The 24,716-nt window shown below is 37.2% G+C and overlaps 1 protein-coding gene across 1 annotated transcript; it reads left to right on the top strand.

Annotated features, from left to right (window-relative positions):
- The first annotated feature begins 1,585 nt into the window (after positions 1-1,585).
- hs3st3b1a (heparan sulfate (glucosamine) 3-O-sulfotransferase 3B1a) lies at positions 1,586-18,999 on the top strand. Its single transcript, XM_038302610.1, has 2 exons — positions 1,586-2,367; positions 17,299-18,999. The coding sequence occupies exons 1-2, from the start codon at positions 1,898-1,900 to the stop codon at positions 17,915-17,917; spliced, it is 1,089 nt and encodes a 362-aa protein (XP_038158538.1). The 5' UTR covers positions 1,586-1,897; the 3' UTR covers positions 17,918-18,999.
- The last annotated feature ends 5,717 nt before the right edge of the window (positions 19,000-24,716 follow it).

Here is a 24,716-nt window from a genome sequence, read left to right as displayed (position 1 = left end):
TTCCACTGTCTTTCTTATGACTATCCAGGGTTTCATGGCTCTTTTAATGACTCATGTTTTTAATTTGGTTTATTTTCAGCTGAGCGGAAGCATCAGGATAGTTTACTAACAGATTTTTATTATTCATGTAATTAAATTAACTGATCTTATGATATTATTACACTATATATGAATGCTATTGTTTATCTTATTTCTTTGGATTTGCGAACCTCTGCAGAACCTTGGCAACTTTAATTTGTAATTGAACAACAAATGAAATCTTAGATTTAATTAGATTTCATCATTACCCTATTGTAAGCAATACATTCACCTGTACTTTGTTCTTGTAAGGATTGCTTCTCTTTTAAGACCAACAGACTTAAAGGAATAGTACACCCAAAACATGATTAGCCTTCATTTTCTACTCACCCCCATGCTGAACAACACTCTTGAGTACTTTTTTGATATCTCAAATGCATCTGGAGATCTGGGAGGCTTCTTGCTGTCTGCTGACATTCAAATAATGGAGGTCTATGGTGACCGAGACAGAAAGGTCCATAAAAGTCCACAAAAAACGTGTCAATATTCCTCCATACTGCTCGTCCAATGTATTCCAAGTGTCCTGAGTGGGTAGCATCCAGAATTTACTCGAAACGAAGTCATTTAGAATGTTTTTAGAGCATAAACAGTAGTGTATAGGATTTCCTGAAAGCGCGCACATGCGCGCTCACGACGCTACGGAAGCCGGCAGACCAAGCCAGATGAAAGTGCGCATTCAGCGTCTGCTCTGCCAATAATGCAAGCGTAGAAGAAGAAATGTGCTGTTTACCTGTGCAAAGAAAGAAACAACGAAAGAAGAATGTCTGAGGACTTCAGTGTTGAGGAAGAGCATGAGTTCTTTGCCGAGCTGAATGCGCTGGTTTGGTTGTTCAGCATGGGGGTGAGTAGAAAATGAAGGCTGATCATGTTTTGGGTGTACTATTCCTTTAACAGGATTTCATAGAAGCAACAGGTTAAAGTATGTTAAAAGCTCCCTTTCAATTCGACTTTTTAAGTTGAAATGTGAAAAAAATGATAAAAAATCTTGACATTATTTTATTTGTATTAAGTGTTGGATGGTAGATTGTTTGTGTAAACACTGTTTTCTAATTCTCTAAGTTCATCTGCTTCCAAGCAGATACAGACGATAAGGCAGGTAAACAAATGTAATCTCCTTGTTTCAGAATAAAAAGCTTATTGATTTTTCTTTTCAAAGAAATGTAAACACTTGAGGCTTTATATATATATATATATATATATATATATATATATATATATATATATATATATATATATATATATATATATATAGGTTATAACATTTTCAAAAATTTGCTTATTTACTTTTTTTCAAGTAAAATTCACGTTAGAGTTCATGCATCTAATCTAACTTATAGCTATTATGAAGGTGTAATTGAAATATTTTTGAATATGCGTAAGCAATTTTTTGTATTTCATTGGAAAATTCAGACGTTGATTTGCTTTTATTTTGACAGGTCAAGCAGGAAACTATGTTAATTGTGAATCTCCTGCACTTGACACAGCTGATAATGAGCGCTCCTCTGGTTGAAGGCTCACACACTGAGAACAAATGATAGGAGCCAAACTAATGCGCGCTGGCCGCCGATCAACTCATTATAGCGCCTGAATCTCTGATTTTGCATGTTTGAAAATAAAAAGTAATTAACCTTTGTGGCTCGGAGGGCATGTTTAGTGAAAAGAAGGCTGAATCTTTCACATAATTTCCCATTTTATTCTCCATTCTGAGCATCATCTGTGTTTTGGAAAATTGCGCACAGAATCTCCACCGCGTCAGAGGAGTCAGACTGCGACACCAAGATGCCTTAAAGCTGGAATCTAACTTTTCCGCGGAGTTCCTATGGAATATAGTCCGTTTTTACTCGGCTTCCATGTTGTGCCATCATCCCACGTGAGGAATAAACTCTTCGTTTTCTGCATCATGTTGTCCCTCTGGGTCTACATGATATACTGCTGCGTTGGCTACTGCTCCACAGTCCCGAACCTGACGCACGGCTCAGTGCGCAGACGAGACAGCCGAGGCTCCTCTCTAGGAGCGTCCAGAGACCTACTGAATAACGAGAATGAGTTGGACAGCAGAGGAGACGACTGGGAAGAAGTAAGAGGTGAAGCGAAAGCGCTGGATGATATGTCAGGTTTTCTTAATGAGACGGAGAGTAAAAAGTTGCCCCAGGCCATTATAATCGGGGTGAAGAAAGGAGGAACCCGTGCGCTGCTGGAGTTTCTGCGCCTGCATCCAGATGTAAGGGCGGTGGGAGCAGAGCCGCACTTCTTTGACCGCAACTACGACAAGGGACTGGAGTGGTACAGGTATATATATATTGATATAAATCCTTTTAAGAGTCAGACTCTTTAAATGCATTTGATCTAATATCCATGGAGCAACGAGATTGTGGCTCAATATTGAAATAGCTCAGTTCAAACTTTCAGCTGTTGCATGGATAATTAAATCATATTTAATGGCAGATATGTTTGGGTGTGTGTGTGTGTAGCACCATTTAGGAAGGAAACAGTTCATTTGTTTTTTTAAGCAAGACATGATAAAAATAAGCTGATAAAGACATTTTTTTTTTTTACTTTATGGGCATAGCTCTAGCAAAAAAAAGGTTGAACATCTCAGCGTTTCAGAGAGTTTGATAGGGGAATGATATCTATAGTAGGGCCAAAAGAAGCTATTATGATCTGTGTTTATAAAATGAAAGAATCACAGCCAGTGACATCATCATAGTGAAACATTTTAGCCTATAACCTGAGTTTTTTAGTTAAATAACAAATTTAATAGAGCCTAAAGATCCCACCTGTGATTGTTTTTTTTTTAAATATATAAAACACACAAAATAGTGCTGGTCTCATATAGATAAACACATACTTACTCTGATGCTGTATAGGTGCTCATAAAGCAAAGAAAGAACTTAAATAACCCGGCATTAATTTTGAACATATCTTAAAAACACTACCCTTTTTTTTTTTGCAAATCAGTGGCTCCACAACACAAAATTATTCAAACAAACACCCATTTATCCATCTTTCATTATTCCATTATATTTTCCTGTTTGATTTCTTTTCTGCTTGTTTTAAAAATTGGGGATCTTTATTGAATTTTTGTTGTTTATGCATACAACTTTTTGTTGAGATATGATTGGTACAGTTTTATGGAGCACAGAAGATATATATTAGGCTTTGTGGCAAATAAAAATGGGTCTGGCCCTGCCTATACCTATGCATATTATTATAAGAGCCACGTTTATTAAGGTCTCAAAGGTATATTTCAATATACATCTTATAGTTGAATTAAGGACAGATTTTTGCACATGCAATTACCCTGCAATTTGTGTTACCACCAAATCTAATCCTTGAAAAGCCTTAAAAAAAAGATATTCATGGAACCTTGTTTACTTTAACTTTTTCAGCTTACTGTAAAATTTCTCAACCCCTCTTATTCTGAACACCTCATTCATAAAAGCTGAATGTTTTATAGAGAGCTGGTCTAAAATTAAGCAAGTTTAACACCTGCTTAGGGCTATCAAATTCACATAACAGGTTTAAAAATACAGCGGTGGTATAAATACAAGGGGAGAGCGTTATTATTTCAAAGCTTTATTAAAAGGGTGATGTTATGGACCTAACTTTGTTATTTAATTTTAATTTTTGGTTTAGGTCACCTATCATACAAACTGTAGAAAGAAGAACAAAGAGCAAGGTTTTTATGGTCAGCATTAGAATAGCTCTTCAATCAATATTCTAAGTCTTAAAAAACCTGCAGTTAATTTGAAAGCATGCACCAATTTGGGCTCAGAGTATATATTTGCCATTTCTGAGGTGTTCTGTTGTAAAAAAAAAAAAAAAAAAAAAAAGCTGGTTTCACTTTACAATAAAAGATAACTAATTTATACACTGAGATTATGCAAACTGCTCTTTAAACGTTTAAACGTCGTTTTCTATCAAAATCTCACTCAACTGAATAAAAAACTTGGATTTCCTCATTAATATGTCAGGCAAATGTCATGAACTATATTCATTGAACAAAGATCTGTTAATTTTGTTTTCCTTTGCCTGGCCCCTGGAACTTTGCCAATGGATTCTGACCCCTATCTCTCCAACCAGAGAAAACCCTGAGTTTAAACAGTGGCAGAAGTTACATAATGTAGACAGACTAGAGTGTCCTGAAGGAGTATTAAATGCACAAAGTTGCACGGTATTGATTCAGCTGCAGTAATTTCTTTTGATCTGTTATCCAAACAGACATCAGTGTCAAGAACAGTCATCTGGGATCTGCAGTTGCTTGCATGTTCAGCACTGCGTAATGCAACATTTTTATTCCCTGTCATGGCAACGGATGTCCTTGCTCTGCGTTTCAGTGTGCAGGCTCTTTGCAAACTGCACAAACACAACTTACTGCTTTCAGTGATAATTATGTATATGCGCTTTTCATTCTTGCTAAATTATATTTCTGAAACTTGTTGATGGAACATGTATACTAAATGTTACCTGGAATGGTTTTTCTCTAGACCAGAGCACATAAAAAAAAAAATCTAATACACAATCGCCTCAGGTGACTGAGCTGAGGGATCAAAAGGGAATGTCAAAGGATCTAGACACAGCTTCAAAGCTGGCTCCATGATGCTACAATGAAGGAAGTGAAGCATTTTTCAAGGGGCTTCGCGCTTAAACTCCTTTAAGAATTACCGACAGATAGCGGACATTGGAGGAGTTAGAGAAGCCACTCCTTTGTTCATTTGTCCTGCTGACTGAGCATCAAGAAAAGAAGGAAACCGCCCTGTGTCTAAAAAAGCTTTTTTCCAAACCATTGTGCTTCATATTCATGGAAATTCCAGAATTAAAGAAATTTTTTAATCTGGATTTCCAATTTTGTTTTGCATAGAAAGGAGGTAAACGCTATGCCGTACTTTTAATATTATTATTATTATTATTGATACCTCAAAGCTGTAGTATTTTTATGTAAAGTTATCAAATTACAAGAATCAACAAATTAAAATCCTTTTTGGGCAAACATTTGATACAAACTCTTAGAGGACACAATAAATCACCTGACAGGCAAGAGTTCGGTTGATCAGTATCATGGAAACCACCCAAACGTCCAGTGATTAGTTCCCAATATGTTTCATTATGTTGTTACTCTCTGGACTAATGATAAGCAGTCTCTTGGGGAGAGGAGCTGTCCATTGGGTGGGCTTGTTGGCTCCTATGGTGGGACTGAGTTGTGCCCATCCTCCTTGAAGCCCCACACAGTGGATGGGCCTTCTCACAGCAGGACGCTGTCCACATTCTAATATGTTTTCACCCTTTCGAAGAAAAAACAGAAGAAGACAGGCGATTGTGCACGCTTACTAACATGCAACTCCTAAAAGCCGTGGGAACTGCTTCCTCTGGCACCCCTCCTTTCCTCATCAATGGGATAACTTCCTCCCATGTATCTTATTTTTGGACAGATTAACTACTCATTTGATAGACCAAGACCTAGATTAGGCTCCTTTGGGTTCTATACAGTAGATGCAACTTAATTGCTGTAATCATGTTTTTCCTCTTGAGACTCCAAATAAAGAACAAAGAGAAGCTTTCTTACAAACTCACTGAGGGTGTCAAAGAAGATGGCCTAATCCTCCACAGAACCCCAGGGGAGCTTAGTGCATGCCAGTGGCAGATAGAGGGCAGTAAATTTAAACAGATCCTTTTCTTACTGTTGCGCTATAGTGCTCAAGTAAAAGGGGATGCTGTAGGACCCCCGAGGGCTGCATTAACCCTGACAATAAAGGAGCAGACAATTAGTGTGAAACATGTTTTCTCTGCCTTCACTTTGTATGCAAATGTGCTCAGAAGGGTGAAAGTGCCCTTTGACAAAGCCCAGTAGGAGTTCATCAGAAAGAAGCAGTCATTGGAACCTGCCCCTTAAAAAAATCTTTATAAGCTATGTTTAAGTGTTTTAACCTCAAATTCAACTTCCAGAAAACAGTGTTTAAAAAAATCGCGATTTCCCTAAAGCAGGTTAGTTTTAGACTTCTTTGCTTACACTGCAGTTTTAGCTGAAAAAGAAAGAGGAAGGGATTCAAAGTAAAACATCAGCATTACGTTGACAGGAAAAGAAGAACCAGAATTGATAATTAGATGCTTTTATGAGGCAGTTCACATACCAAGGTTTAAGACTATTTTCCACAAATCAAACTACAACTTTCACAAATATTTTGTTGAAATGCACCATATAATAAGTCTTAATTGGTTCTGACATGTTTGTCCCTAATAGACTTGAAAATAAAAATTTTTCCCTTATTCATGCGTCACAACTAAGAATGTTTTATGCATTATCCAAGTACATCTACTTCCATGCTCTATTCGGTAAGATGCAATATAAATCAGAAAAAACTTTTCAAAACTCTTGCTTTTGACATAGAGCTCCAAGTAATCATGTAGGGGAAAAAAAATAGGATAAATGTCTCATTTATGTAGAATCGAAATGAGTATATTGTAACTGGTCTTTCATAAAACTTGTTCAACTTTTCCCATAAACGTGCTAACAAAAAAAACACTATGGAGCATTTTGAGATACTTCAAAATGCTTTTTTGGAGCATTTTGAAGTATCTCTTTCGGAGATTGAAGAAGAAAACAGCACAATCTGAATACAATTTGAAGTTTTTGTGCTTTCATGATGAGATTTTTGTGATAAAGTATAAATGAATGAGGTGGGAAAAAAGTTTTTTTGAATAGCTTCTGGCATAGTGAATATTTACCTCACATTACTAATCACCCTAAATGCAGCTTTAGAATCACACTTTACTCCAATGTGTCCAGATGGCTTAAAATGTGACTCTAAAGGGTGAATTATATACTTCTGCAACCGCACACATCAAATGTCGCTTGCCTCTGTTCGCGAACCAGTTTTGCTGGTATGCTTCTGCTACATTGTCTGGAATTTCTAGGGACGCAGTTTCCCGCCAAAGCGCTAGGGCTATTCGCCGGCGAGAGTGTTTATTTTCCAAAACATGTCTGAGGCAAGTGGGTGTACTTCAAACCTCCTCGATCAACCTTTCTTAAATGGCGCGCCCCGGCACCGAATCGAGAATGACGACCACAAAGACAGCCAGAAAGGCATACCAAGGACCAATCACAGCTGCTTTTTGTCTGCGCACTTCCGCTTGAGGTCTGCGTGGGTTTGCACCCGTCCGATGTGTAGTCAGGATTTTTTGAGGTGCGCGACAGCGGTTGCAGAACCTCTGAGTAGGGGCATGATCGAGCACAGAAACAGATTTGATCGTTGCAGAGGCTTTGCGTCAGAATTATGAGTTGGCCTTAAAAAGTCCCTCACTGCAAAACATTCATTACAACCCTAGTCGATCACTGTTTTGTAGTCTACGCTAACTTGATAACTCTGTTTCCTTATTACTACATCCAAATCTAAAGTCAACGTATGAAGACATATTGCTTTACATCATATGGTTAATCTGCAAATCCAATTAGCATTTTCTTTTTCTCAACTTTTTAAAAGTTTGCTCAATAATCACATTCATTTTCATGGAAACATGGCTATAGTTGTGTGATATGTTGTTGTTTTTTTCACTTACACACCAGTAGTTTATTCTATTTGCATACTAAGTTTTTCTAGAAGATTCCTGCATCTTGCTTGTATATTATTAGATATTTTTTGCATTTTATGATTGTTTTTTCACTTTAATAGCAACAAATAAAACCGTTCATGTATTTGCATGTGTCAGGGGGTAAACAAGGAGGTACTAGGCTAAGTCAGTTAGCACATCACAACAGAGTTATTAAAATGATGAAGAAAAGACCAAGATCCAGTGGAATAAAATGTGATAAGTATTTGATTCCAAGAGATATACGACTTAAATAGCAATAATAATACATTATGAACACAGGAGTTCACTAGTGTAGTTCACTGTGGAGGTAATGGCAGTGAGAGGTGGGTGCCTGGGGGGGCTCTTTAGACCCTCCCAACCCCCTTATATCCCCCCCCCGAGCAGTGTTGATGATTATTGATTGATATTTTTGGTTTGTTGTTTATCTGATCCTAAGTCAGATCAAATAACAGCATTAATGCCTGCTCTATGGACTCTCATGTCAATCAAAGTGACCCTGGATCTGTACTGCAGGTTTTTTAGAAAAATGCATACCCATAAAACTCTTTTATGTGCAATTTAGTTGGTCATATGACAGGCTGCGTGTTGCCCTGGCTTGCTGAAGGAGCACTATCAATAAATGATGACAAAATGTGACAAAATGAACTGCTTGTTGAGTCAAAAGAAAAAAAGGTAAAAAAAAAAAAAAAAGTGGCCGCCGAGGCAGACTGGTAGCCCTGGAGAGCCTTGTTCATTACCTGAACAGGACTACAGGGAAAACAACCCATTTCAGAGCAGCCATGGAGCCAAACAGAGAGGAGAGCCATGTGTTTGTGTGCACAAGAACTGGTGCAAACATCATAACCCAGGCTGAAGGTAGCAGTAATACCTGGATGCTGGCCTGACCCAGAATTGGCTGATTATAAGTTGCAGCTACTCCTCTTATATTCACCCTTCAAAAAATAGAATGGACGTTTACTCTAACAAGCATCTCCAGGGTCATCATGAGGAACAGAGAGCAGAGGGACTTTTATCTGAGCTGAAACACCAACGCATTTAAAGTAGCTAAACGCAATAAACAATCCTTTAGATGACATTGTTACTCACTGCAGCCAGTCCATCTCTACATGTTTAAACATCTACTGGTTCCAGTCAGACTCTTCTACTGTATGATTTGTGCAGATTTAAAAAGTACAGCTCTGGTTTGGTTAAAGGTGCAGTCACAAAAATAAAAGAACCATAGCGAATGATCACTATGTGCCATTATTGGATAAACTGTTTTATGTTTTTGAACAATATGTGTTAGATGTATTATTATGTAAACTAAACTAATTAAACAAGGATATAGTTTTATTCAAAATAAAACACAGAAATACTGTTTTATGTATACAACATTAAAAACTGGATAATTAACACTAATAACTGGAGAAAAGATGGGGATCTAAGAAAGTTTGAGGATGATGCTTAGTTAAATGTTTTCCAGTCTTAAAAATATATATTTTTTGGCTTATATTTGGCTTCTTGTTTGATAGCTGCCAAATCATTAAAACGCTTGAAATTAATATGCTGCATATTCACATGATAAGGATCTAGCAAGATGAATCTCACTCTATTTAGTCATTATTGTCTGTAATCAGTAAGTACTTCATAATATTGTCAAAATTCATTGGATCACCCAATATAAACTCATAAACCTCCCTTCCTCCCCCACAGACGGAAGTCTTCATCACACCGGTGGCTTAGGGAATCTAGAGTTATCGGCTTACTGGTACAGATCTAGGCTGCTGGCCTCTTCCAAACAACCCCCCTTCAAAGTAAAATTGTGGCTGCAACCCCTTTGGGTTCTATCTTGAAGCAATTTGTCAAACCGCAGCACTTATTAGAGCACTCTGGAAAACTGAAATAATGCAAGCTCTCTCTATTTCATCCCCCTAAGTTCTTGAGTTTTCAATGTAAGGCTTTTGTGGAGGCTTTAGAGAAAATGCATTTCCTTCTTCTGTCTCTCTATTTGCGGTATGGACTCCCCGTGACAAAGTCAGAGAAGCATTCCTTTGCCTGAACCTATTTTCTCACAGACCTGCATGCATTCATGGGAAATATTTCTTAAGTCTAAGATGCAGATGTAAAGCAACTATTAATTTTATATTAAATTGAATCTGAGTATGACACAAATCCTATAAGTTCTGCAGCAGCTAAAGATTTGCTTTTCTGGTTTTCAGTCAAGTGCAATGGATTTTATATACACTGCAGAATCTCCCAATGTTATTCAGAATGATTCAAATGGCAGTTCAGCTTTTGAAAAAGACATCCAAAGACTTGCAGACTGAGTTTTATTATTTTTTTAAAGGTATTTTCAGCTTGACATTTTTGTCACTCTGTCTTGTTATTTTGTGGGTATATATATATATATATATATATATGTGTGTATATATACACTCATATATATGTATAAAAGTTACTTAAGTAACTTTTTTAATGAGTGCAATGCTTGTGACAAGAATCTATAGTCATAAAACCATTTATTACAGACAGCTATTGCAGGTACAGGTTGATAGATAACACTGGCAGGGTGTGATCACATGTTCAGGTTCTTTTATTTCTCACTCTTCTTCTACCAAATATTTTCATTTGTTTTAGGTTTAAACACTGTTCAATTTTGCTTACATTTATGTTAATGGGATATTCCGTCTGCCAAGGAGGCTTGGCTCTCGGTAGTGTTTGTTGGTTAGCAAGTTTATGGACAGATTAGTGTTTAATTTTTAACACAGGTTCATTCATTTTGTTTTAAGACAGTATCAGATAAGCAGAGTTTGAATATGTTCTTTTTTACATTCTAGGTGAAGCTATAATTTAGACGAAAACGAGCTGTTTAGATACTCATTAAGCTGTCGAATACATGTCAAAAAGCTTTGTTTTGTGTATCTAAGGAGTGTCCATGCCTTTCTGCAGAGGAAAGCTGTGCAGTTAACTTAAGTATTTAGCTGCTGCAAGCTCCATGCTGATTAATCTATCCTTTGAATTTACTTTTTTAGACGTCCGTTTTTTCCACCAGACATCCTGGTGGTCTACAGTAAATGACAATGATAACACAGGCTTCGGAAAAGATACCCTGCTCCATCATAGCTGTTCTGGAATGCCTTTGAGAGCCTGAAGGCTCTTCAACACCATATAAGAAGGTCATTTTAGTGAAGTGTGATGATGATGCCTTTCAGCACCTGATAAAACTGACTACAGTATCCAGAGGACGGTATAGCTCAAGATGCAATCCATTTGGTTTTTTGTCTGGACATTTTCTCACAGTAAGACAGTGTGATTATTCCAAGTGGCTGCATACCACCACGTCTCATCCTGTCTTTGTGGAGAGAGATGATCCCAACAGTAGCTCGACCCTTCCCAGAGCAGGATGGTAAGATAAGAATGAGCAATAGCGTCAGATAAGGAGAGCTTTTTATGGAGTTTTTCCTTGTTTTTAAAAAGGATGAAACAGCATTTAGATTAAGTCAATAAGAATGTAGCAGGATATGGAGAAGACTGCTAGGGTTTCCCTCACTTCAGTGTTTATCTTGTTTGGGTAATTAGTCCCTCATTCAACTGATAAAAGACCAAAGCTGCATGCACTGACGTAAATTCCTACCTTTGAACCTGCTTACTGATAAAGAGAATGTAAACACCACTCATTCTGTCTCACCAGCAGCTTTTTATAAATGAACACACCTGAATGCCTGGCAGTCAAAATAAAGGCATTACATCTGTAACATCTGTCTTGTAGCAGGAAGGGAAACGTTGACATAGTATCTGGAATGTTAGTTTGGCTTCAGCGTTGATAGGACACCTGTTTCTCAATGTCTGCTGCTCATTTCTCGACTTCTGTCTTTTGTCAGTTCTTTTGTCTATTTTTCTCCAAAATCACTTATACAATTTTTTAAGCCTTTGTCTTAATTTCTGTTGAAGATTTAAAAATTCCTCCTTATCTGTCTATCAAGGGTAAAATTTGACATGTTGCAGTTTGATTTGAGGAAACTTGAGAAATCCTTTTGTAATTTTTACAGCAAAGATAAACTCTTATTTCTGCATCGCAGATCTCGAGGCATCTGTTCCCTAAATGCTCAGTCAGACATGTTGTCCTGCTCTTTGAAAATTAATAATGCTGGCAGTATTTAAGGCAAGTCAATGCAAGTTTATTTATACAGCATATTTCGGTGGCATGACATTTTGAAGTGCTATAGATGAACAAAAAAATCCAAGTGACACATTAAAATAAGAGGACTATATAATTAAAGCGATATAGTGACTGCAGGTTTTAGCAATTATTTTGTTTTTGTGATATTTTTGTATTGTTTTTTTACAATGAAGTCCAAAATTACCTGTAATTTAAGCTTTATTTATTATTATTTTTTGGGAGCAACTAACTGTATCCAACTTATAGCTATTTGGCTCACCCTCAGTAAAAATGACAATTGACAAGAATGATCAGGAAAAATGCTGAAACTATCATTTCATATGACTATAAATTTGAAAGATTTGAAAGGACAAGGCAGCGCAAGATTATCTACCCCAAGGTAAAGCCAGTTTATTATTGTCGGATGGGGAGTTTGAGGGTGTGGATAAATAAAGAGCCCCTGCCCCAAAATTGGCACCTTAGACCTACTATGGTTCAAAAAGACAATGATTAAACAACTTCTCTTTATTTCTAAAGTTTAGTTTGTGAGGCAATGTAAGGTTTTTTCATCTTAAGAGTAGGCTATATCTAAGAGTAAGACTGGTACTACTGGTAAGAATGCTGATGTTGATATCATAATCTCCCCTTTTATTTCTGCCAGTGGTTTTCATTTGATTTAATTAACATGATTTGATGTTGCCACATGCCATTTGATTCAAAACACTTATGTTTTATTGACAGCACTGTTACCAATTTCCTTTGAATATCAGGTACAAATGTCATTAAAGGGCTGTGAAAGTGTTGTCAATTCCTGTGAAAAATAATCACAGTATATAATTGGATACTGCTAACAGTCAGGGTTCTGCCCTTTCTTTAGGTTTATGTTTAGTTTCTCGGTAATTCTGTGTCTTTGTAGTTGTTTTCTGGCAGTGTTGTGTTTTTGTGTTGCTCCTTGTTGCCCCCTTGTGCCAGTTTCCTTTCCCATTGGCTCCCTTCTAGTCACTTCTATTCACACCTGCTCCATATCAGCTGATTACCCCAGTCTTTGTTCTGTCTCCCATATAAACTATGCAGTTCTGCAGTACTGGTTTCTTGTTGCTTCTTTGCTTTGCTCCCTGCGTGTTTCTCCTTGGATCCTCTTGGTTTTTGGTTTCTTTATTTTCTTCCTTGGTTTTTGCCTCTGTTGCCTTTGGAAACTTAATTAAATCTGCAAGAATTCATTTCTGCATTTGGGTCCTCAAAAAACCTCCACACAACCTCACACAGAGATTGGCTGTATATAAATTCCAATAATGTGTTATTTTATATTAGAACCAACCATTAATTGTATTTTAAGGTTACAACATAATATTAAATTCCATTCAAATTACATGTGGTACATGGCAATTAAATTGCCAGTAAATCGCTTTATTTTCATAATAGAATATTTTATTGTAGTGTGTTTTTACAGTTTACCTTTGCTAATCAGATTAAGTGCTGTGATTGCTGATAATCCAAAATTAATCAACACTACATTGGATTATCTTCTACTATTGAGTAGAACAAATTTAAGTGCTGCAAAAGCAAAACTTTTTTATTATGATTTAATACAGTGAAATATATTAAAGTTGATCTGACATCAACATATCTATATTTTAAACATCCTCAAACAGGAAAAGAAGGTGTAGATATAAAATCGACAGCAAAAAACTATTGCAGCCAATTATTGTGCAGTAACTTATACTACTGTTATCTATAGTAACACAGTCAATCATGTGAAGCATATGTAAACTTACCATATTTTAGAACTACATTTGCTAATGAAATACAGTGCACATTGCACTTTCTTTTGCGACAGGCTCAGAGCCATTCAAAGCCCATTATACTTCTGGGAAGTACAGAAGCAAGAGGTCCTCCCCCACTGTTCCTCTTCTTGTGTACCTTCCTGCTTCTTGGATCGATTTACTCGGTCGTTTCGGTCCCAGAGGTTGGGATGATCCCAATGAAGCATCTGAAGCCACATAATCAGGGAAAGGACACTAATGAAATGCATCGTTTACAAGAGACAGTTGAACCCATCTAGTTGTGGAGAAAAGCTAGGATAGGATCATAACAACATCCTCTGTCCTTAGACCCTCACATTTACTGAGTATAAACACCCCAAAACCCTTAATAGAGAGAAAAAAGGGATTATCCCTCACCAATAACAGGCAGAAGTGCAATAAATAATGTATAAAGACAAAACAGTTAATAAGACAGAATCTGGACACATACAAATGCTAGTATGGGCTGATGAAACTGAAGCAGAAAGTGGCATTACAATGCAAAGCAAATTGCAGGGAGTGGGTTAAAAATAACACCACATTCATAAAGAAAACTCTTAATACATTTTTTTTTCCACTTCCACCTTCTACAGACCTTTGGATGCATTCCAGCGTGCTTGTCACCTCTGCTTGGTACACCAGGTTGAAAATGTAGTAGCATGCGAAATATGCTGCCAATCCAGCCGCAACATTCTGCTGCGGACCCACAAACGCTAAACTCTCAATGTTCAGCATCCAATTTGCTGCCTTGAAAATATCAACTCAAAAGAAAAGGTATAATGTTATGTGACATAAATACCGTCAGCTTAAATCCCACCCTCTACCACCACTGGAACATTGCTAGAAGGACTGTTTCGGGGTCCTACCTCCAACTGCTGCCTTGTCTCTCTTGCTCTATCAAGGCTCTGATCATCCGCTGCGCTCCTTCCATCTCCCGCAGATAGCCTAGAGGCTAGCCTCGGTCAGCCATAGTCTATCCCAGCCTTGCCCTGTTCTTAGTATTTATAAATCATTATGGCTATGGTACTGTGATTATTTTTGACCCACAATGCATTGAAATATACAGTTAAGTCTTGTAAAATGATGAAACAAGTACATACTGTATTTTTTACTGTAGAACTTACAGAAATTGGTTAGAGTGAGTTTAATAAGTTGACTCTATTTACACTTCTGCATAAGCCTGAGCTGTTGAATTTGCTGTGTCCTTGCTAGGAATCCAACCAATTACAGAAGAAGAGAATGCTTCAGAGAAGTAGTGAGATGAGTTGTGAGATATCAAGGTAGCATTATACCAGCACCTTGATGATGACAGAAAGTATGCACTTTCTCCTTAACTCGCTTACGGACATATAGAAATCATCTGTATATATTTCAGCTTGTGTGGACTGTATAACTGACTCTGTGCAGTTAAATTCATAATAAATCAAAAATTGTGTTTTGAGCTTTTATTTTAAAACCATTGAAGTAGGTTGTTGTCCAAATTCAGCACACCCCCCAAAAAGAAACAGTTTGGGTGATTTTAAACAAAAGCCTTCATTTGATATGATCTTTATTAGCCATAATAGCTGCATGCTGCTTACTTACCACTTTAACCAAAAAGTATTTTTGGTGTGTTTTGTGATCAAATTTTCATTGTAATGGCCAGAGTGACTTCTAAATGTATACACTTGCAGTTTATTTACTCTAGTTTTATCTCAACCTTAATATATGCATATGAAGCAATGGGGAGGTTCCATTGCATCATCCATATGGGAAACTAAGAAAAATGCAAGATAATGAAAAAAGAAGATTCTCTTTAACCTATACCACGAAACAATTTTCTGCTTCTTTACACCACATACACATTGATTTTTATTATGAGAACTCCCTGGTATGGCGAGGAATATAGAAACGCAGGTCGTTCATCTGAACAGATGGTTAGAAATTATGGTAATCACATTAATGACATGGGTCCTTAGCTTTCCTGTTGTTTGATTTGGATCAAACACTAACAAGCAAAACACTGGAATGCTGTAACATTAGATAACTTACATGATAGCATGCTGTAAAACCTTAATGAGATATTTTTGGAGCACATTCTTGTGAACACAAAATATTACATTAAATATTCAGTAAACAGCACTCAGTGTAAGACATCTCTTAAATCTGCATGAGACACAAATCTCCAAAGGTATGCTGGAAATATGCTAGATAGTTTAATGGAGTTGGTACATATTGCTTGGAGAGTCTGCATTTAAATTTTTGATCAACATTAAACCAGAAGATTACTTTGTTTACTGCTAAACAGAAGTGTTGAATTGGATGTTAAGTATAAATAATGCAACAGATATTCTTCAAGAAAACATGTCAGCAGCATCTATTTTTTTTAATAAAATTGTCATGGGATTAAAGCTAAATTATCATCTCTTTAATGTCCTTGCATAGTGCATTTTTAGCTACCATGTCTTATTCTGTGCACAATGTGTAACTATTTTCCTTTTTTTTTGATTTTATGGATTAAAAATTGACACTCATTGTTATGACCACACATTCTTCAGTCTCTCTCTCCAGAGACGAGCCAGACTTAATGCTCCAGCTTCCAAGATTTATTCCTAATCCCCTTTGGGTCACTTTAGCCGTTACACAGCAGAGGATGCAACTAACAGGCTATGCGGTGACTAAGTTGGGCTGGCTTTGACCAAAGATTAAGCAATTTTGGTAATGGACTCAATTACTTTCTGCATTCTCTTCAAAAGAATACAAAGGATGATTATGACAGAGTTCTTCAAAGCATGCTGTCTATTACTAGTTCAGCTAATGTCAGTTTTAATAATTGTAGGGAGTCTTTTATAGTAAAGTCTCAAGAGAGGATTTAAGTCTTAAAATATAGTAAAAAAGAAAATGCCCTACCTGTTGGTAGAACAACTCTTTGACCTCAGAATGTATTCGTGGACATAAATCTATGACTGACAGTACTTCTACTGTTCCTGACACTTCCTACCTCTTCAGGTAGATTCACACGCTTGCTTAATTCAGCTCATGACATCCACAATTGTCCCCAGGATGATGATTGACTGGTTCCTGCATTGCAACGCTTTTTTAAAAGCCTCACACGAATCGACCGTGTCATTGCCAATCTTGTCTTCTTCTTGTACTGCACTTTTTTTTAAATGAATTAATGGTTTTAAGTGTGTAGATTTTGGATTTCCCATATTATGCAAAATTCACTTTAAGTACATTTTGTAACAGTTATTTGGGTCCTTATGCCTGTGTATGAGGTTCACAAATAAAATATGCCTTTCCTCTCTTTTTTTGCCTTTCTATATCTCTTAGCTAACATGTGCACAAAACGCTCTGTATGAAAATCATGCCCTTCATGATGTCATAAGGGAAAATAAACTGTCAACAACGGTCTGTACCAGCCCATTTGTTGAGCTACGGCCTTCATCTAATGTAGTTTCACACGCTCATAGGCTATCTCTACAAGCTCTGATTCGTTTTCATCGTTGGGGGTGTGGCCTTCGGGAGAATGGAGGCGTGGAAAGCCAAAACATCTCATTCAGAGGAGATTTTATGTACAGGATGTCTGCCTAATCTGAGAGTTTTTCTGCACAAACGACAAAACCATGCTAGGGGCTTCTTACTTTAAAATGTACTACAATATGGGAGCTTTAAGATATAGGTTATTAACATTGTTTTTTTTTCTTTTTTCAGGGAACTCATGCCCAAGTCGTCAGAGGGGCAGTTGACCATGGAGAAGACCCCTAGTTACTTTGTTACGAGGGAAGTCCCCTCTAGGATCTATTCCATGTCTAAAGATACTAAACTGATCGTTGTAGTTCGGAATCCTGTCACCCGGGCCATCTCAGACTACACCCAGACCCGCTCCAAAAAGCCAGACATTCCCTCTTTTGAGAGCCTTACTTTTAAGAACATGTCAGCGGGTCTGATCGACACCACTTGGAGCGCTGTTCAGATCGGCATGTATGCCAGACACCTAGAGCGATGGCTCCAGTTCTTTCCCATGGAACAGCTACTGTTTGTTAGTGGAGAGCGTCTTATTACTGACCCTGCGGGTGAGATGGCTCGTGTCCAGGACTTCCTTGGACTCCAGAGGGTGGTTACAGAGAAGTATTTCCACTTTAACCCAGCAAAAGGATTCCCCTGCCTTAAAAGACCAGAGATTAACACCAAGCCACACTGCCTGGGGAAAACCAAAGGCCGAACCCATCCAAATATTGATCCGGAAGTTGTGCAAACTTTAAGGGATTTCTATAAACCCTTTAATAGAAAGTTTTACAAGATGACTGGTCATGACTTTGGCTGGGATTAAAAGAGATATGATATTTTAATGCTGGTTCTTGTCTTTTTTATCAATCATTCAGGACATATTGTGATACAGTGTATGTACAGTATTTAGTTGTCTGTAAAAAGTTCAGAAGTCTATTTTATTATAATTTATTGTTAAGATATTAAGTCACAAAGCTGCCTGATCAGGTTTGTCATGGTTTTAGGTCCCTATTGGTATATTCCTTTTCATAAAGCACTGGTATTTTAAGGTATTTCTCTCCTAAAGGTCTTCTGCCTTTTGTTCCACCCTAATCAGATTGAGATTCAAGTCCCCAACAAACTGGTAATATCCCCTTAACATTTTCCTGACCCTTAGAGAACTGTGGACCCACTTAGTCAGGTCGATAGAGGCCTCAGCTGATCCCGTGCAACTCGCCAGGTGGATCAATACAGCAATAGCTCCTCATCACGTCAATTAGGCCTGAGTGATGGCATCCCCTTGATCTCCAGAGAGTCTCAATAAAGCATTTATCCCTCAGTGGGCCAATGTTTATGGTTGAGCCTTAAGCCAAACTAGAGTTAATATAAAATTATTTCTGACAGCTGTCGTTTTTTTGACTCTATTATTTTTTTTCCAACTGTTAATCCACCCAACACCATGTAGGTTATTATCATCAATTTTTCAGGAAATTTCTCTGCAGTTTTCAATATGCCCAAACACCGCTATTTTTATGACAAAAGCCATACAGCTCAGTTACATTTATTGATGTTGTATTAATTCCTCTGTGCTTTTTTTTTTTTTTTTTTTTTTTTTTTTTATACAGCAGCGTTATAATTATACACTTTTTCCAATGACAATGAGCACCCTTTCTGAACCTTCAGGAACACCTGATGAAAATTAAAATAAGCCCAACCACCTTGTGAAGTGTCTCCATTAACTTTGTTTTGATTACCAATGTTTTTTCTTCCTTATTTGACATGCCTTTGTGAACATTTTTGGCAACAGCCAGTATTAACTATTCATGATCTGCAACTATGTACCAGAGGCACTATTTTTTTCTGTATGGACTGATTTACAACACAAAAAATTAAATAAAGCAGTGTCAAATTAGATGCAAATGCAAATATGCATTAATGTGGTTTTTATGATGTAGTAAATAAATCAGTTTTTCCAGATTATTTTGTCATTTTTTATGTGATATTGTTTTAGAATGGTGCCTTTGTTAAACTTGCTGTGTTACTAATGGTCTATCCACTAATCACCTGTTTGCTTTACAGGATCCCTGCAGGGAACAGCAGACTGCTGTGTCTAATTTACCATCTTGCACAGTATTGTGCTAATTAGCAAAGTGCTATTAACTCCTTCTTAGCTATTTGAACCTCCTACGGCTTGCCACTGAAAGGATATTGTTACCATGAACCCCGCAAACGTTAAATCATTAGTTTTCCAACTTGAAGAGGACCAAGCTATTACAAAAAGCTTTGTGCCTCTTTATGACACTTAATTTTGATAAAGTTTTGTTAACATTGTGTTTTAGCCACATCTCTTAACACTAACAGGTAAGGAGCTGCTGTCAAGTACAGTAACAAATCTTTGCTTTGATCGTGCAAATATTTTTTTTTAAACTTATTTAGACATTCTTTGTGGATGAGTAATATGCCATTTGTGAACTTGCTATGTAATTGTATTAATGCCCTCCATCATGCAGAGTTGATGCCTTAAGAGAGATATCAGTCAGCTTGCCCTATTAACAAACAACCTTTATTTAACTCACCAGCAAAACACCTTCATTTACCTCAGGCTGCCAAAGGTGATGAAACCAGTCTCGCTGGTATCATGCAGGCTTGTCTGATCAGTCAGGAAGCAGCTCCCTATGCGATTAAAGGGATGGAGGAGGTGTGCAGTAATTGCTAGGCTCCCAGCTGGGAAATCATTGTTAGCATACATCCCTTCAGGCTGTTGTAAGGGAGGCTGCTCGTTTTTGAAGATTGGAAAGACAAGAAAAATAGACACCTGGCAGCCCGGAGAATAAGTTGCTTCAAACATCCACTTGGCAACTGCCACTTGGGGATTAAATCTGAGCATCTGAGTAGAAGTGAAGGGAAAGTTGCACACCAAGCAGAATGTTAGATTCACAAAAGAGAATCACAGAATGTTGTAGCTTAGTGGAAAATACACCAGGATAAACCGTCTCCACATTGGGCTGTCAGTTGAAAGTGTGTCTATGTTTACGGCATCATAAAAAAGTAATGATACTGTTTTAATTGTTTCACATTTCATTTATCAACATAGTTCTTCTTTAACTTAGTTCTTAGTTGTTATTTGATACACCAACACAAAGTAGTCCAAATTACGAAGTAGAAGGGAAATAATATTTGGTTTCATTATTTTGTACAAATGAAAGGTGGAGTCCATATGTATTCAGCCTCTTGGAAAACCCTTCGGGTATCTTACTAACTCAACTTGAATATTCACTGTCCACTGCACGGTTCTCTGGAAAACAGGGTTCTTCTTATAAGATTCTTTGTTTATGACGACAGATTGTGGTGATTCATCTAAGGATCTCAGGAACTTCTTCAGATTCCAATTAATGTTTTCTCTGGTCTGAAATGTCAGCTAGGTGGGTCTCAGCCTACGTTCACACTGCAGCCTGAAGTGACCCAAATCCGATTTTTGGGCCCATATGCGACCTCTATCTAATCTTTTCATGGCTGTCTGAACAACACAGATCCGATTTTTTCCAATGTGACCCAGGCCACTTGGCTATCTGGTCCTGAATCTGATACGAATCTTATCTTTTCCAATGCGACCTGTGTCTGAATGTCCAGGTTGCATTCATCCGACTTGAACGGCATTAATACCCGACAAAGGTCACTATTCTGGGTCTTGCTATGAAGAAGCAGCAAGAAAAACAACAACCATGGAGGACGATGATGCAGAGAGTAGTATTTATGTTTAACCATCTTGAAAAAATTGTGTCTTTATGGTTGGAAAACATTGCTAGATGCGCTCTGACACTACCATCCATGTTTACTTCAGTAAACAGAGTGCACACTGGCCTGTTACGCCATTGCATCCTCTACTGCACAGGCGGGACACTTGTATGACTGCAGGTCACACAGTAGATCAAATACAAGTCACATATATTTGGAGTTTCACAAAAAAATCGGACTTGAGCATCAAAACCTGCAGTGTGAACGTAGCCTTAGTGTCTTTGTAGGTTTGCAGTACTTACTATAGTATGGCAGTTGATGGAACAGACAGTTGGGATTTTCAAAGCTAGGAAAACTGTATCTTAACCCTACTTTCCAAGTCTCCAACACTTTATTTTTTACTTGACTAATGTGATACTCTACATCTTCATTATGGTGTTTAATAAGGTTCTGTAAAAAAGTCTCTACAAAGCAGCTCTTTTTGTGCTGAGATGAAATTATTCTACTTTCTAATTGATTAATGATCAATACAACTGTATGCCACACTTTTCATTCCCTTTCCATTTCAAAAGGAGGCCCTAGATTTTACAATCAGAGATCAGTTATACCTTTTGCCGAAAATAGAACTAGAAATATAATCAACATGTACATTTAAAATCTGATTAAGGGGGAATGGATGCGGTATGTCTTGCATCTCAGAGTCTGATTCATCATCCACAATATTTCCCAGCCCTCTGTCTTAATTAATGTCTCTATCAATGTTTTTCTATCAACACACTGTTGATAGAAAAACATTCTCTTAGCACTTTTTGTACTCTTAATTATCCCACTGTTACATCATGTCGTTATCATTACACACAGATGTAACAAAGAAGTTTTGAGAAAGTAGGCAGTAGAAAGTGCAGATATTTGTGTTCAAATGTAGAATATATACTCCACTAGTGTAAAGATACTAAAAAAAAGTTACTTAAGTACAGTGACAAAGTGTGTATACTTAACATCATTGGAAATAATCTTCTAGCTGAAGCGTAAGTTGCTTTTGCTGAAAATACAAAACTGGTTGCCCTAGCTGTTTCCTAAATACACACCACCTTCTTAGTTTGCTTAGTAACACTTAATTTAAATTCTATAAGTTAAATGCATTACATTTTTACAAGGTGTATCAAAGTCAATGTTTATTTCTAGAACAGCAAAAGAAAAAAATCACAGAAGCTGACAACAGCTAATATTTAGTGTTTTTGTTTTTACATATATTTTTTAGCAAAACATGTTTTTCTGATTTCTCTTAAAAATGTAATAAATTTTTAAACTTTGTCTAATACCTGGGCCTTAATGCCTTACAGGAAGAGTAACATCTCTAAATCTTCAGACAAGCCCGGTTGAAAAGACAAAACTGAGCTGTTGGTCATTTTGGTTAGTTTCACAGGTGTTAGATTAATTTACCACCTAATAGACGTGTTTAACACAAATGGCCTTGGCCATTAATCTTTTATTAAGCATTGTGAAAACCTTAATCCTAATCCGGAAAGAAGGACAAGCATTAATCCGAGACAGCAGATGTGTGGTTGACAGTACGTGCTGACAAAGCTTATTCAAATCTAATCCGTCTTCTGAAAGGGCCTGTGGTTTCGTGTGGGAGCGATGCATGTAACTTCAAAATTCAAAAGAGATCAAATACCTCCAGTCAAGACAGATGTTTCTCTATAAAACAGATTTGTTCAAAGCACACAGACTGAGAACGCCCAAGGCTAGTAAGGTCAATCTAATTACCGTATTACCTGCTGTCAAATTCTGATGTGTTGTTATTGTACCTCGGCTATGGGGTGCAGGATCTACCTTGTTGATGCTCTACTCTATCTGAAAACACTTCTTCAAAACACATTGTATAACTAAATGTTTCTCAGAATGCTTCCATTGAAAGCAGCATACATATTTTCACAGTATTCACCAGATTACAGGGGGGCTAAAGATTATAGAAAGATTTTTTTTCTAAAATCTATGAAAGATAACAAGAGTTCCATTTTGGTCAGATATGCTTTCATTATCAGATTTTTACATAACTGCATGTTTTAAATATTGTTTTTGCAATTCTTAGGGGGCTGAAACAGATATGATTCTATGAACTTTTTGCTCATGCTTTACTTAGGAAATTCTTTAATTCTTATAAGCCTAGACATACCCTGTATTTCAGATTTTTCATTTGTTGGCTTTAAATCCACTAACAATCTTTGTATCTAGTCTCTCCAAGAGTAAAACATTTTGTAAAATCCTTTAACCCTTATGCTGATTATGCTGCCTGCACTTCTAATAATGTTTGGCTTGTTTATTGTTAGTTTTTATTCTCCATAAAGGGAGCCTCATGAAGGACTTCAGCTAGACAGAAATATATATTTTTTTCGTGTTTGATCTGATATTTTGAGAGGAAAAACATGCTGATGTTAGGGAGACTAAAAGTTGCATCAGTAGCAGTGAAATCTGCTTGTTGTAACCAGAGATTCCCTCAAGGAGAGCTATGAAAGAAAGAGTGCGCTAAACCCATACAGGCAGTTTTGTCATTAATGCTCATTTTGTGGTCTCCAAGTACTATTTATTGCTGTCGCCCGCCTGCCTGGTACCACTGATGACTCGCCATTAGGCCAGACCTCTTCAAATTCCTGTCGCATGACATTGGATTGACTTTATCACTATGACATGATCAGAAAGGTTTTAAGAAACCAAAACTTATAGAATTTATTTTAATAACACTCAGTATGTAACATCTTTAAGGCATACTTTCTTCTCAATAACATTATTTTGATGGGAACCTATAAAGAAAATCAACCATTAGATGAAACCAGCATGGAACCAGTCCAGACATGTTCGTGATTTTCCTGACTTATCCTGCTATCTGTGTAATGATGTGTGTTTAACCTTCCTCTCTTTATGCACCAAAGTAACCGACATAATCCCAGATCCAGACCATGACAGGTTGGGAGGGGGAAATATGCAGGAACCTTGTAGGGATTCCCAGATTTGCTGTCTGCTGCATGTCCTGTCTGAGACCAGCTGATGATCTGGGATCCCTTAAAAGATGGAAACCTGGAGTAAAACTCATTACAAAGACAAAAAAAGAAACAAAAAACAAACAAAAAAATATCTGTATTTGTTGGTGTCGGCTATAGTATGGCCTTTTGTTTAAAACTAATGGCTTCATACAGTATTCATTTTTTCCTTGGCCAAGGTGTTTGTGTTTGTGTTTGTCTGTCTTTCTATCTACACGATAACTACAATAACTAACTAAACAACTAACTAACTAACAATGCATTAAAAGTTGGTGATGATCAACAACATAATCTGGATGCGGGGATTTTTTAAAGGATTGTTTAACATTATTTGATGGAACTTGCAGTTCCCCCCTGGCCGCAGTGACTATTGACAGCTTCAACATTGCACTCAGAAATAATCCAGAAGTCTTATACTGAAGAAAAAAACAAAGGAAAGGTGAGCAATGCATCACTCAAAGTCTCGATCTGCTGATTAAACAAGAAAGCAGGGTGCATGAAGAAAGTGAGAGCAGAACAGACACCTGAGGCTTTAGACACACACTGTGCCTTATTTATAAACTTATGAAAGGATTTTAAGGTAATTGTTTCCAAAGGTGTACCTCATGCAGAGAAACAATTCATTAAAATTTGGCAGTGATCCAGATCATGTGTGAGTCACAATATTGGGCAAATTTGCTGCTTGGCAGAGGTCTGCTCTCTCCGAGTCCTTTGCTAGTTAACACATGGCACAATCACAAATTGGAATGTATTTCAAGTTAGTTATGAGAGAGTGTTTTCACATTAATTTATATGAAAATGTCTGGCACTCCTTGGGGAACATGTAGAGCTGAGCATTGCTGCTACTGCTTGTGCTGCTGCTGCTGA

This window comes from Cyprinodon tularosa, unplaced genomic scaffold (genome assembly GCF_016077235.1).
Source record: "Cyprinodon tularosa strain WSP-4 unplaced genomic scaffold, ASM1607723v1 ctg495, whole genome shotgun sequence".
Taxonomy (NCBI): Eukaryota; Metazoa; Chordata; class Actinopteri; order Cyprinodontiformes; family Cyprinodontidae; genus Cyprinodon; species Cyprinodon tularosa.
Note: the sequence above shows the minus strand (reverse complement) of the source record. Positions and strands in the feature narration are given on the sequence as shown.

What these genes read in the sequence shown, in the direction of transcription:
- hs3st3b1a (XM_038302610.1), top strand. Translation starts at nt 1,898, where the DNA reads ATGGAATATAGTCCGTTTTTACTCGGCTTCCATGTTGTGCCATCATCC. An exon ending in AAGGGACTGGAGTGGTACAG is followed by an intron (nt 2,368 to 17,298) that starts GTATATATATAT and finishes TTCTTTTTTCAG; the next exon opens with GGAACTCATGCCCAAGTCGT.